At 34.9% G+C, this 14,540-nt stretch overlaps 1 protein-coding gene across 1 annotated transcript in view; it reads left to right on the forward strand.

Annotated features, from left to right (window-relative positions):
- Nucleotides 1-2,623: 2,623 nt before the first annotated feature.
- The window catches only part of LOC103485854 (protein ILITYHIA), a 56,707-nt gene continuing 44,790 nt past the window's right edge, over nucleotides 2,624-14,540 (forward strand). Inside the window, exons 1-13 of the mRNA XM_008443579.3 lie at nucleotides 2,624-2,884; nucleotides 7,538-7,911; nucleotides 8,005-8,136; nucleotides 8,247-8,628; nucleotides 9,179-9,325; nucleotides 9,424-9,608; nucleotides 9,716-9,842; nucleotides 11,640-11,713; nucleotides 11,821-11,897; nucleotides 11,994-12,030; nucleotides 12,113-12,279; nucleotides 12,496-12,679; nucleotides 14,368-14,445. Coding sequence (XP_008441801.2) covers nucleotides 2,770-2,884; nucleotides 7,538-7,911; nucleotides 8,005-8,136; nucleotides 8,247-8,628; nucleotides 9,179-9,325; nucleotides 9,424-9,608; nucleotides 9,716-9,842; nucleotides 11,640-11,713; nucleotides 11,821-11,897; nucleotides 11,994-12,030; nucleotides 12,113-12,279; nucleotides 12,496-12,679; nucleotides 14,368-14,445 — 2,079 coding nt within the window. The 5' untranslated portion in view covers nucleotides 2,624-2,769. The remainder of the gene's footprint in view (nucleotides 2,885-7,537; nucleotides 7,912-8,004; nucleotides 8,137-8,246; nucleotides 8,629-9,178; nucleotides 9,326-9,423; nucleotides 9,609-9,715; nucleotides 9,843-11,639; nucleotides 11,714-11,820; nucleotides 11,898-11,993; nucleotides 12,031-12,112; nucleotides 12,280-12,495; nucleotides 12,680-14,367; nucleotides 14,446-14,540) is intronic.

Below are 14,540 nucleotides of genomic sequence, written 5' to 3' on the forward strand. Positions count from 1 at the left end.
GATTACGAACAATCTGTGAAGGATCGACTTACTCATTATGGTTATATCAGGTGGACAAAAATAGATCTATAGTGAGGGGAGTGCAACTAAGAGTCTTTAGTGGAATGACTCTTTAGTTAATGAATGTTGATTAACTTTGGTCTAAAAGAGTTTAGCCAGTTAATCTCGAATCGTTGGAGTCCATGATCTATAGGTCCATTAGGTTCCCCTACTAGCTCATATGGATTCAACTAAGAACAAGAATGTTAAAGTAATTCGAATTGTACGAATTAAGAAAAGAGAGAGAAACCGACAAATATATTAGATATAAGTCAGTAGATATAAACTTTAAGCTTTGTGTTTAAATATGATTTAAATAAATATGAATATAGATTCATATTTAAAAGCTTGAAAAGTTTAGAAACGGTCAAAGTTCGAACTTTGACCGGATTTATATTCAAATATGATTTGAATTTTAGAAAAATGAATACGAATTCATACTCGGGAGATTAGAATTAGTCAAAACAGGAAAATTAGTAAAAAGTCAAAAAGTTGACTTTTGACTAAGAAAAGTCAAAGTTTGACTTTGACTTAAGTTGGTCAAATGACCAAAATTCCCCTTTGACTAATTACTTTATTAATTAACGGTTAATGGGAAATGCGACAGATTATTATGAATTTGAAGCCACTAATTTCATTAAAGAGTTAATGAATTGATTAGGTGTTGATAAGATATGAAATAATTTACATGCAATTTGCATGTAAATTTCATATAAAACTTCTCATTGCCAAATGAGAAATAAAAAAAAATGAGGTTTTCTCTAAAAAACACCTAAACGATTCACTCCCGGTCTCTCTCTAAAATTCTCTTTGCATAACCGAGTCCCACAACTTCGTTCTTGGTCCTGAGCATAGTAGGTCAACTTGGTGGTTGTCCTTGTTCGTGATATTCAGGCAAAGAAGCGTTGGATTAAAAAAGAATTTCAGAACTACAAAGGTAAGAACATCGTTTACCTTTTTAGTTTTTCGTTTAAGTCCATCGCATAGTAGATGCATGTTAACTTCTAAATCGTTTAGATACATATAGAGTAAAGCATGATCCTTTAAATTCCACTGCTGCATGTCTCTAGTGCTTTGATTTTTCCATCATCAACCTCGATAGCCAATTTTCCTTCATGCACATCTCAATGCTCTCCCATTAGAGAAGAAAGGTCTTCCCAAGATGATAGGAATATCTTTGGCTGCCTCACAATCTAAGAATGATGAAATAATTTGTGAGAAAGCTAAACTTATCCACTTGACTGAAACATCATCAAACTTTCCTTTTGACCTTGCGATTGATCAATGAACAAGTTAGAGTGTGAAAATAGCAAGCCTTGCATCAACTATTCTCAACTTTTTGAAAATAGTCAAAGGCATAAAATTGATGCTTGTGCCTAAGTCGTATAAAACTCTTTTGACATCTGATAACTTGTAGAAATATAAGTCATTGTAGCCTTTTAGATAGAATAATATGACCAAAATGCATAAAAATGTGTTAAAACACATAGCTTATGTTGTAAATTCATAAATATTTAGAAATACACTTTACATAAGTTTTCATGTCTGTTTCACCCTGTTTTTAGTGTCTAAATGCATGATTAAAAAAAGAAGAAGAAGAAACTATCGAATCGTAGAGAAATTCGCGAGAAGACTAGGCGAGAAGACTATATCAGTAAGCGAAAAGAGGTTAGTTAGAAGACAAAAGTGGTAGATGGAGTTGATGTGACTTAACATAGAAGCAGCTTTCAGCACTGACATACTTTGAAGATTAGATTTCCCATCTAAATCTGTCTATATAAAGGATTCCATCACCATCAAGAAAACGGTCTAGTCTAGGTTTGAATGGACCTATGTCACAGCTTAAATGACCAGACCCTAAAGAGTGGCGGAAAGGAGTAGTCTTTCCACTGTCGGTAAAGTCTTTCTTCATATTCTTCGGTTAGTTTAAGATTGAGAGCTTGGGTTGAGTGAAGAATATTTGATTTCCGCATCCCCTAACTTGTAATGTCATTTCTATCCTTTTCATTTTTGTATTTCTTTACATTGTATTTGTCTATATTGTACGGTGGCTAAAGGTCTATATTCTTTAATACATTGCATATTTATACCTCTTCAATCCATTCATCTTGTTACTGTTCATTCATCTTTCTGTTATTTGTAGTTTAAGTCTTATGATTCTTGATAAGAAGGTTAGTTTATATTTCTTGTCACCTTAACTAAGCTATTTTCATCACTTGGCCAGTATATATCGCCAACTACCCGAGATGGCAAATAACAAAGATATGACTTACACATTTAAGACATAAACCTCAACATTTTGAAAGCTCCATAGAATTTGACCAAATAACTAACAATTTTTTTTTTTTAATACTACAGACTATTTTTCATTATCTACCATTTTCCAGATACATGAAAAAAAAATCATTAAAAATAAAAATGTGGAGAAGTATTATTGATCATAGAAAAAAAATAAAAAAAATACAAGAAAACACAATCACTTATGCTGTGTTTCATTTTATTACCGGCAAAACATATATAAATTGGAAGTTAAAAGAAAAAAAAAATTTGTATATAAAGAATTTTGAGTGTCCATTTATTCTTCTTGTTGTTCCTAAAACCCTAAAACTAAGGTTGAAACCTCTGCAAAGCTCTTCTTATATGCAGCAGCATCACACTCTTCGTCTCACCATTTTCAACTTACTTATTTGAGGCCTCGAATTCCCAATCGGAAGATATTCGTTTCTACCAATGGCGGATTCATTGGACCTTCTCAACTCAATTTCTGGGTTGGTATCTACTCCATCCACCAAGAGGCGGATCCAAATCTTCCGAACCCAAATCCCTGCCATTTTCCGGAATTCTGGTTAGCTTGGTTTCTTTCAGTCACATTTTTTTTTTTTGGAATATCGATGCTTGGGTGTAATTCAATCATTGTCAACATTTTGTTGGATTTTGGTTCTGGGTTTCACGCTCTATTTTCTTCTGGAGTACGAGCATTTCCTTATGCTTTTACGTTCATGTTGGGATATATCTCCATGAATTTTTTTTTCATGTGATTTTAGGTTCTTTTGTTGGGTTTATCTTTATTTGTAAGCGTGTATGTCTATATGTTTTCGGTAAAAAGCCATGCTTTCTGTGGGTGTGTATTTACGTTGCACTACAATCCGCATTCCACCATCTCTGTTAGTACTTAGTTTAGTATTTTTCATGGATAAATAAGTTTTACTTTTTGTAAATTATCCAGGGAGGAAAAACACACTCGAAGTGACAGCACTTCTTGCTGTAGTAGGATTAGGGTAAAATGAGTATCTTGCTCAAATCCTTCATTGATTAGGACTAGGATTAGTTTCCTTAATTAATTAGGCTTAGGATTAGTTTTTCTTCATTAATTAGGATTAGGATTAATGACAGTCAGTCTCGCAGTTTTGAAGAAGAAACTTTTCCCTGAACTCCTTGACCTGCTTAGCACCTTTCTTTTGTGGTATAAGACACACGGATGTTTCTTCAAGGGAGTGATTCAAAATGCTTCTTTCAAAAAATTCTTTGAAAACATTTTCCAAGTCCCTCTTAAGAATGTCCCAGTTATCTTGGGAAAACCATCAGGACGGGGAGACTAATTTCTATCACTCCCAAAAACCATGTTCCTAACTTCCTCCACAGTAAATGGGACCTCCAACTCCTCACCTTCTCTGGATAGGATGGGACACCATTCAATGCCTTGCACAAACGGCCTAGGCATAACCACATGGCTTAGTAAGTCCAAAAAAACCGATGAAACCTCCTCCTCCACCTCCTTATCGATATGAGTTTGCTCCTCATTGTCCTTGATCAAAGGGCATATTCAACTCTTGTTTCTTTTACCACTAGCCATTGGATGGAGAAAAGCAGAGTTGCAATCCTCCTCTTTTGCACACCTCAATTTCATCTTCTGACACCAATTAGTATTCTCCTTGTTCATCACTTTAGCCAACTTACTTTTGCTAAATTGGTATCCAGTGGATCTTATCCAAAAAATAAATGGTGTCGAGTGGCATTCCCCTTTATTATCTTTCCCTCTTTCAAGGCCCTAGTTTGGTGTGTAAGAATTTGGAAAAGCCTATGAGAGATTTCCTTTGGGAGGGGGTGGACGAAGGGAGAGGTTCTCATTTGGTGGGCTGGGAGGTCAAAAGGGGGGCTTGAGCTTGAAAATCTAATGTTACACAACAAAACTTTACTGGCTAAATGGCTTTGGTGTTTTTCCTTTGAGTTTGAATCTTTATGGGACGGGATTATTGCCAGTAAGCACGATCCCCATCCTTTTGAATGGCTGTTTAACGAGGTTAAAGGCACATCTTCAGATTTTTGGAAAGATATTTCTCTTGAGCTCACGGCCTTACTTGAACCGGATCTGTTATGTAGGTTGTACATTTGTGACCTTGAGTTCTATACAATATTTCTCTTGAGCTCCCTTCTTTATCCCTTCATGTTCTTTGTGTTGTTGGGAAAGCTAAGGATACATATTTTTTTTCGGTGGTCCTTGTATTCTTTCATCTTTTCTAAATGAAAGTAGTTGTTTCTATAAAAAAACATTTAACAAAATCTTTGGGCTGAAAATGATCTTCTTAGAAATTTTGAACTTCCTTCCAAGAGGTAGTGCACTAGCAACTGAGATACTGTCAAAATGGGGTTAAATTTCAGTTCGACTACTTTTCTTTTTAAAATGGAGATACCACCATAAAATAGTTAAATTCAAATTCTACCACTTCCTTACCCCACAAAAAAAAAGCCTCAGTGTATCGAACTTTTGTTGTTAGGTTTGACGAGTTACGGTTTTAGAAATAACTTGAATTATGCTAGGTTGCCACAACTTCTTGTAGTTTTCTTGTGATTAATCAACCCATCTTGAGAATTTCTTACATACCTTTTGCTGAAGAGAAATTTCATACTCTGATTGTATCTTGTTCTCAAAAGTTGGGAATCGTTTACCATTCTCTGAGACCTTTGATCATTTTCTTTATCAATCTCACTTAGAACTTGCATAATCTTTCTTTCCCTTGAGGAAGGCATATGTTGTTATCATTTCAAATGTCAACCAAAATACGATATGGATTTAGATAAACGAACTACTTTGAAATCATCCATAATTTCATATGAAAGAATGAACTGGATTTTGCAGTAACTCGACCATTGCACATTTAAACCAGAGAAGTAGAGGAACTGAAAGTGAAATGTGTTAATTACATCCGGTTTCTTACACCAAAAACATATCCTTTCACTGCAAATATTGAAGAAAATATTTCGAATGAATCAACTTTTCATGTCCATGAAGGCAAAAGATTCTGAAATGAACGGACAATGTGGAGAACAGCGGCAAAAATAAGAGAGAAAAAGCTGAACAAAAATAAAAAAATCCAACTTGAGGGTTTTTACTGATGGAATTGATGAGGAGGATTAGCAGTCAAAAGTAGAGGTGGTAATCTGAGGCTGGACAGAGGGAAGTTGAGGGCTTAGGGAGGAGAGGGAAAAAGTTGGGGAGCTTCCAGAAGAGAAGAAGTTTTGTATTTCAACCCTAAATCATGTACCAAACTCGATAGACTCAAATGATTGTGGGGTAGATGAGCGGTTGATCAGCAATAGACGTAGAATAGACAAATGGGGGACAAACAATTGGGAACAGGTTTGATGAACGAGGTCAAGGAGCTACAATGGACTCGAACCAAATGTTCGATAAACAAGAGGGTGGAGAACAACTAAAGGTCGATGATTGACTGTGGCTTGTGGCTGGGAGGAGTTGAAATTTTACGGCAAGGGGAGAGTTTTTTACTTAAGTATTTTTCGAAAATTTAACATTAAAAAGTAAAGTCATTGAACTTTGAATCTTATGTCTAATAGGTCTTAGCAGAGGCAAGAAATCTATTCTAGGGTTAGGGAGGTAAGAAATCTGTAGAACAAACGAGAAATGCGAAGAACCTTAAATAGGTTGACAATGCCTGTCCCTGTAGTACCGATTTGAAATCATTTGAAATCAATTTCATATCTTTTTCGTACTCCCACTGTCATGGATAAACAAGCAGAGAAAGTCATAGTAGATGCTTTGAAAATATTTCGAAGAATGATGAAAGAAATTGAAGACGGAAATAACGAAAGCATAAAGCGATCGATATAGGACATATGACAGGTTAAAAGCAACAAATCTATTCTATAAGATTGTAGAAAAAAAGTTTATCAACGTCTAATAGGTCAATGACAGATATAGGGTCATAGTCCAGATTCTGTACTGTGAGGCAAACAATAGAATCATTCAAGGGAAAGCAATGTATTTTATCGATGTTTTTGTCCCTTATTAGGTTTTATGTTTGTCTGGACTTTGATGATTAAATCTTTATGTGATTTCCTGTAGGTTTTATTTTGTTGGATTTAATGCCCTTTCTATAATTAGTTGTTTAGCTCCCCCGTGAGCTTCTTTATTTTTGTATCCTTTGTATCTATCATTTTTCTCAATAAATATTCAGTTTCTAAGAGCACTAGTCTTTTTATCTTCCTCTTAATTTTTTCTCATCTTTTTCCAAAATCAGTTCACTTTCTCACTCGAAAAGGATTGAATTTTGTGTCGATTAGAATATGCAATTTTCAATTTTGTGTCCAATAGGTTCGTGAGTTTAAAAATTTCAAATGGGTCAAGGTCCTATTTGACTTGAATTTCAAGGACTTACACGTTTAGAGACTTCTTAGACTTTTTTCCTTTTTAAGAGTTTAGGAACCTATTTAACACAAAATTGAAAGCGGGACCTCTTTGACTCAAACTTGAAAGTTCAAGATTGAAATTGTAGTTTGACTTTTCTTTTTAAAAGAAACTCCTTTGCTGCTGAAGGTGTTCCACATTTTACACGACTTCTTTCCAATTACATTTGATTTTTTTTTTTTATTGTAGCATTTGGATCCAATGGTGGTATTTTTGGTATCCTTTTTGGAATTCCGTTGGGCTATTTTTCCCATGTTTGTCTATGTAATGCTAATTAGTACATTCCGCTATTGTTATCTTCATTATTTTTTGTGAGGAAATATACGACGTCACAAACAAACAGACAGACAATCTAAAACCAAAACAACTAGATTATCACTTGTCCTACCACATCAGTTGAGCTGAAAGTTATAATAATGATTATTTGAATGGAGAAAGGTTGCATAGTTTCTCATGGGAAAATATTTAGCGTAATTACAAGATTTTTTATCTACTCATGGCTAGATTAAGGGTGTGCTACTGAAAACCTTTTTATGAGCATGCTTTTCAAGATCTGTGAAAACGTTAGATACTTGATTCATCTACTTGCTTTCCCTTGATTTTACTTTTGGAATTATATGGACCTATTACTAATAGAATATGTGCCATACCAGCTTTGTTTTAGATCCAAAAGTGTTGCCCTTGTCAGGTTTTCTGGTTTTGATTTGCAAACAGGATTTTTGTTTTGATTGATTTGTTTTAGCGACCTCTCATGTTTGGCCTGATTTGTGATATCAACACTCGTTTACTGTGCAGAGGCGTACGAGGAATTCGCTTTGCAGTTGGTTGACATAATATTTAGTACACTATTTATTTATGATGATCGTGGATCAAGGGAAGCTGTGGATAATGTAATTATAAAAGCTTTAAGTGAGATAACGTTCATGAAAAGTTTTGCTGCAGCACTTGTGCAGTCCATGGAAAAGCAGTCAAAGTTTCATACACGCGTAGGATGCTATAGACTTCTCAAGTGGTCATGTCTTCTTGTTTATAGTCAGTTTTCCACCATTTCAAAGAATGCCTTTTCTAGATTAGGGTCAGCTCAAGCAAGTTTGATCCACATTCTTATGGAGGGGTCTTTTCGAGAGCGAAGGACTTGCAAGCAAACATTTTTCCATTTATTATCTCAGGTTTATTCTGTGCCCTTTTCCATAAATAATGAGATGCTACACATGTAATTAGCTCAACTTTGATTATTTTTGCAAATTTATTCTACTGTGCAGTCGGCAGACATCTGCAGAATGTACATTGACGAAGTAAATGACACACGTATACCATACAAAGACGCTCCCGAGTTATTGAATTTGTTATTGGAGTTTTCAAATACTCTACCTCCCTTATTTGAAAACTTCAAGGTCAGTAGTTAACTTTTTTTAGACTGTGCTCAATATTGGCAATTTTCTTATTGTTAAGTTTGATTCAATCATGTTCTCACTTGGCATCTTTGCTTGTATGTCTTGTACAGCCAGCATTTCTTGATCTCTATGTCAATTCAGTTTTAAATGCCAGGGAAAAGCCTACCAAGAATCTTAGTGAAGCATTTCGTCCTCTTTTTGGACGTATGTTACACGATGATCTCCAGAGTGTTGTGGTGCCATCTTCTGTTAAAATGCTTAAACGCAACCCTGAGATTGTGTTGGATTCAGTGTCATTCTGTTTACAATCGGTCACCCTTGATCTAAGTAAGTATGCAACAGAAATTCTTTCAGTGGTATCACCACAAGCTCGACACACAGATGAAAATAGAAGGATTGGAGCGTTGGCTATCGTAAGATGTTTAGCTGGGAAATCGAGTAATCCAGATACTCTGGAAGCAATGTTCAACAATGTTAAAGCTGTTATTGGAGGTTTGCCTTTGCACCTTTTATTGCTTTTATATTTTTAATTGGTTGAGCTAATGGCCCTTATGTTTTTTTTGAAGCGGAAACAAGATTTTCATTGAAAAATGACTCTAATGCACAAAGTACAAAAGAGGAAACAAAATTAGAAAAACTTAAAGCAATTCAATGCATGGCTAGAACCAAATTACAACGTAAGACTAATCCTGAAGAAAAATGAAGAACAAATCCAAATGAACAAATAACTCAAGAAGAAAAATCAGCAACTAGCTTAGGAAGTGAACAACGAGGAAGGATATAAACTGGAGCAAACCCAAAATGATTAGAAAAGAAGCAACCCTTGCATCAGCCCACAAAGTTTATTTTATTTTTGTATTTCCTGTATGCAATTAATACATTTAGTTTTTTGTGCTTTGTTTTGCTATTTTATGCACCCCATTGGACCAAGTTGTTCGTTTTGATGCCTGTTAACCAGTGGTGATTTTCAGGTTCTGAATTTTAAGGTATTAGTGATTATTCTTCTGCCTAACTTCTTGCCTATGTGGTTTGATTTTTGCAGGCTCAGAAGGAAGACTGGCATTCCCTTACCAGCGGATTGGTATGTTCAACATGGTGCAAGAGTTGGCTCATGCTCCAGAAGGGAAAAGGATCTGCAGTCTTTCACAATTAGTATGCAGCTTTCTTTTGTCATGTTATAGGGGTGAAGGTAAACAATTCCCCAACTTATGTTTATGTTCTTGATATGTTTTCATTTTCCTTTTTGATCTCCATATTGATACTAATTTTGTATTGTACTCATTGTAGGAAATGAAGAGGTAAAACTTGCAATTTTGTCCGCTATAGCTGCTTGGGCTGCAAGATCTTCTGATTCCATTCAACCAGAGCTTCTTTCACTTTTTGCATCTGGCCTCAAGGAGAAGGAAACATTGAGGAGAGGACACCTTCGTTGTCTGCATGTTATCTCTAAAAATTCTGATGTGGTTGCAAGGGTTAGAAAGCTGAATTTCGTTGATTCTCTTTCTTCCCTACATTTGTTTTTAAGTTCTGTCATATGGAATTCGTATAGTTTTCATTTCTTGTGAAAAATCAATTGCAGATATCAGGTCTTCTGGTGCCTCTTATCCAGCTTGTGAAAACTGGTTTTACAAAAGCTGTGCAGCGGTTGGATGGAATATATGCTTTGCTTTTAGTTGGAAAGATTATGGCTATCGATATTAAAGCAGGTGTTTATCACAATTAATCAGGTTTTCTTTTTTAAAATTATCTATGAGATCTGAATCTTTATGTTTGCCAGATAATGCACCCTCTTTTTACTTGTCAGCTTTGATTTTTTTTTTTCAAAATAAGAATCAAGCTTTCCATTGTTAAATGAAAAGAGTAATCTCTTTTATACTTGTCAGCTTTCCTTTAATATTGATTGTCATGTGTTTGGTGTTTTTCATATGTGATGTTGCCTATGTATTTCCAAGGTGTAATTCTCCAAGAACCAAGATTGTAAAATCTTTTTATCAAAATGAATAATGTGCTTCATACAAGAGGGGAGGACTTCTATATATAGAGTTTTATTACAACTGGGGTAAAAAGGAAATTGATCTAGAATATTAACTAATTACCCAATTGATCCCTATTTTTCTTACATCATTGGATAAGGTCTTTCTACTACTTACCCAAATCTTTACCGATTGTCTTTTAAAATGGTCGATTTTAGACCTTGTGGAGTGGTCGGAGAACTCTATGTCTTTCTCTTTCGGGTTCTGTTGTCATTTGTCCAATAGAGAAATGACGGAGATTGCTTCTCTTCTTTCCTTACTGAAGGTCTGCTATTTTAGAGTTGGGAGAAGGGAGATTCATATTTGGAGTCCAAATCCTAGGGAAGGGTTTTCTTGTAATTCCTTCTTTAGTTTGTTGTTGGGGATCCCTCCACTAGTAGTGTGTCCGTGTTCGATGTGGTTTGGAGGACCAAGATACCTAAGAAAGTCCGGTTTTTTCTTTGGCAAGTCTTGCTTGGTCGTGTGAACACCTTGGATAGGTTCGTTAGAAGGACGACCTCGCTGGTGGGTTCTTTTTGTTGTATTTTGTGTCAGAAGGCAGAGGAAAACTTGAATCATCTTCTTTGGGATTGCCAGTATGCAAGGGATGTTTGGATCTATTTTCTGCATGAGTTCGCTGTTAGTTTTGCTGGCCAAAGGAACGTTTGTACAATGATCGAGGAGTTACTCCATCATCCTCCTTCCAGAGAAAGACCCTTTTTTGTGGTTTGTTGGGGTGTGTTGTGTTTTGGGATCTTTGAGGGAGAGGAATGATAGTGTTTAGAGGTAGAGACAAGGATCCTTGCAAGGTTTGGTCCTTAGCGAGGTTCCATGTGTCTCTTTAGGTTTCCATTCGAAGCTTTTCTGTAACTATTCTATAGGGAACATTAAACTTAGCTGCACCCCTTCATTTAGTGGGGTGTTTTGGTGAGCTGGTTTTTTTTGTATGGCCTTGTATTCTTTTATTTATTCTCCATGAAAGTTGTATTCATAAAAAAAATGTTCATGTAACCTGCCATTCAAAAAAATGTACATGTAACCTGCCATTCAACTTGTTTTCTGCTTTCTGGATGATACTCCCTTTATCAGTTTTTTTTTTGGGTAATTTGTTCTCTTTTTTATTTGCTGCTGAGTTTCTATTGTTACCTACTTTGCCCTTTGGTGCCATTTAGGCTTTCTCTTTTCTTCTTCTTCTTCTTTTTTTTTAATGAAATTATCCTTATTTTGTTTGTATACTTTAGTTGCAAATAGGTTTTTTTTTTTCATATTCAAAATGTCCCCTAAAGATTTATTGCTTTTCAATATATCATTAAGAGGTTGTTTCTTGTGAAAAAACATTATTCCAAAAATCTCAGATATTCTCGGTTGGGCCTATTGCTAAATTATAATAATATGTCTATGCCTTTTTAGATTTTAAAAGGTTCATTCATTGTTATCTTTTTTGAATAATCTTTCTTTTTCTTTTTATTGTATGTTATCATATTCTTTCAGAGGAGACTGTTAGCAAGGAAAAAATTTGGTCTTTGGTATCTCAAAATGAACCTTCAATCGTACCAGTTTCAATGGTAGCTTTTCAGAACCTGCTTTTGATGCCCATTTAAGTCTCTGTAAGTATTTTATTGAAAGATAACTTACTGTTTATCTGGGTAATTTTTTCTTTTGCTGTGCCCAGGCGTCGAAACTGTCAATAGAAGATTGCATTGCATGTCTTGATCTTCTTGAGGTGCTGCTTGTGGAACACTCACGCAGGTTATGTTTTGATTCGTGATATCATCAACAATTCTTTGGAATTGAGTGAAGTATTGAAACTAATTCCCACAGCTGCTTTGTGATTTTATTTTGCAGGGTGTTGGACACTTTTTCAGTCCAATTGCTCTCGCAGGTGACCTTTTGACAAAATATATTGTCATTTCTGTCTTGCAACAATGTAAGTTTTTGGTTAGTGATTAATTAAACTCTTGCAGCCATTACTGTTCTTTTTGTGCCATCCAAGTTGGGATGTTAGAAGATTCGCTTGCAGTGCTGTTGGAAAGCTTGTTGCTGGTGCTCCAGAGCTGAGTGAAGCTCTTTTACTTGAATTTGCAAATTTTCTTTCTATAGTAGGAGAGAAACTCCATTTTTCAAAGACAAGGTCCGTCTGTTATTTACAATTTTATGATTGATTTGAATAATGGATGCAGTCATATGATAGTCGATACAGTTTCTGTTAGTCTAGTATAATTACTGGCCAAAGCATTTTTTATTATTTTCTTCCATCGTAATCAATTATCGTAATTCAGTTAGTACCTCTAGTTCCTACTTTTTCTTCAATTTTTATGCTGATGTGATGCAATCTCTTTGGCTGCAGTGATACAGAGAATTCATTGGACTCCCAAATTCCACACCTTCTATCTACTGAGGTTCTGGTTAAGTCATTGTTTGTAATCTCAAGAGCTGCCACAATTACTACTTCTAGGGATTCTTTCTTAATAATGTTATGCTCACATCATCCATGCTTAGTCGGCACTGCAAAACGAGATAGCATTTGGAAGGTAATTTAACTTTGGAAACACTTACATGCATCCTAGGCCTACGCTGCACCCATTATTTACAAGCCAACTCAATGGTCTAATGATTGAAAGCTCTTTCTTTCTTTTTCTTTTCTTTTTTCTTAACATATTTTTGAGCTTTGTGGTTGGAGTGAGATGCAAAAGAAATGGATGCAACCAGGATGTGCCCAAATATTGTTCTTTAATTTTTTTTTTGGTTTCTAGCATTCATACAGTTACATTGTTAGTGGCTTAGTGTTCATACTTTGTGAATGATATATGCGAAATTAAAAGTTCTGTTACATGATTGGATAGAAACTTTTTTTTTTGTCATCTTAAAAAGAAACAAAATATTTCAATGGAAAGTAAAAAGATATTATGCTCCAGAGATATAAATAAACTCCAAAAAGAGTTAACATTAAGTTCATTATAAGAAAAGAGTGGAAGAAGACAAAATAAAATGATTGACAAACTTCAAAATGGGATACAAACTCCAACTGGATAGGGAATCTTGGGACCTGTTCATAAACATAATCCAATGACATTTTTCCTTTCATGATGCAAAAGAATCTTGCAATTGCTGCAAAAAGGCCCATAACAATTGTCCAAGAAGGTGGGGGAGAAATGAAGGTTCTCTCGGAATAGCTCAAATGTCTTCTTGTCCAAGAAGACTTGACGATACTTTGAATCTATACACAGTCGAATTAAAGTAATAAAAAAAGTAAGCCATGATTTTAACTTTCATGTACAACCTTAATTGAAATGATTTTGTTAAAGAGCTTGATCCTCTTTGGCCATAAGATGTAAAGATTTTGTCCTTCATATCCCACTCTACCCCTCTCCCATCCTGGTCTTTCCTCCCTTCGAATGGGAACGAGCTCCTTTCTTCCTCCTTCCGCTGGCCCACATAGGCCCCATCTCCTTCTGTTTGCTCTATTTCTTTACTGCATAATAAATTTTAAAAGATTATATTTATATGGAATGATGCAATTTCATGTTGTGCAATATTTTGGAATTGGATTTTAATTACATTGATATTAGACATTATGATATGGGCTGAAATATGTATGCCTGGAAAATTAAAGAATTTGTAATATTAGTATAATTTTTAGGACAATCCTCTCCTCACTTTACTTCCTCCTTATGCCATTTACAGTATGTTATTCACAACTAAAATTTCTAATAGATTACACTATTGTATCAGCCGGGGAATAAGGGAATAAAAAAAATGCTCTATCCTCTCTTTTTTATAACTTTCTCACATTTCCCCTTATCAACTGCACTGAGTGGCCTTTTTATTATTTATGTTTTATCTATAAGAAAGTGAACTTTCGTTGAGAAAAATGAAAGAACATATAAGGCATTCAGAAAACAAACCTTCAAAAAGGGATCTCAACACCAAGTTACTATCTATAAAGCGAACCCAAATCCAAAAAGAATTTGACCAGTAGTTGATTTTACTCTTTTTGTGGGCGCGTTTACCTCCTTATCCTCAAGATTTGTGGGTTGGATGCATAGTTTTAATCTTCTTATCTCCTTTTTGTAATTATTTTTCAATCTTTGTTTCTGATCCCAAGAGTTCTTTATAAATTAACAGTGTTCTATAGATGTTGCTTTGTGCTCTTGGTTGTTTTCTTAGATAGAATAACTTGGGATGATTCTAACTCATTCATTTTTTGTTCACTCTTCAGCGAGTCAATAAATGCTTGCAGGCTCATGGATTAAGCTTCATTGGAACAATTTCTACTAATATAGAAAATTTGTGTAAAGTAAGTGATATCTTTGTTGATTTGAATTTTGGAATATGCAAGATTTCTTTTTGTTTTTGTTTTGAGTGGTGTATTGCTGCAATATTGTGATTCGT

This window comes from Cucumis melo, chromosome 5 (assembly GCF_025177605.1).
Source record: "Cucumis melo cultivar AY chromosome 5, USDA_Cmelo_AY_1.0, whole genome shotgun sequence".
Lineage (NCBI taxonomy): Eukaryota > Viridiplantae > Streptophyta > Magnoliopsida > Cucurbitales > Cucurbitaceae > Cucumis > Cucumis melo.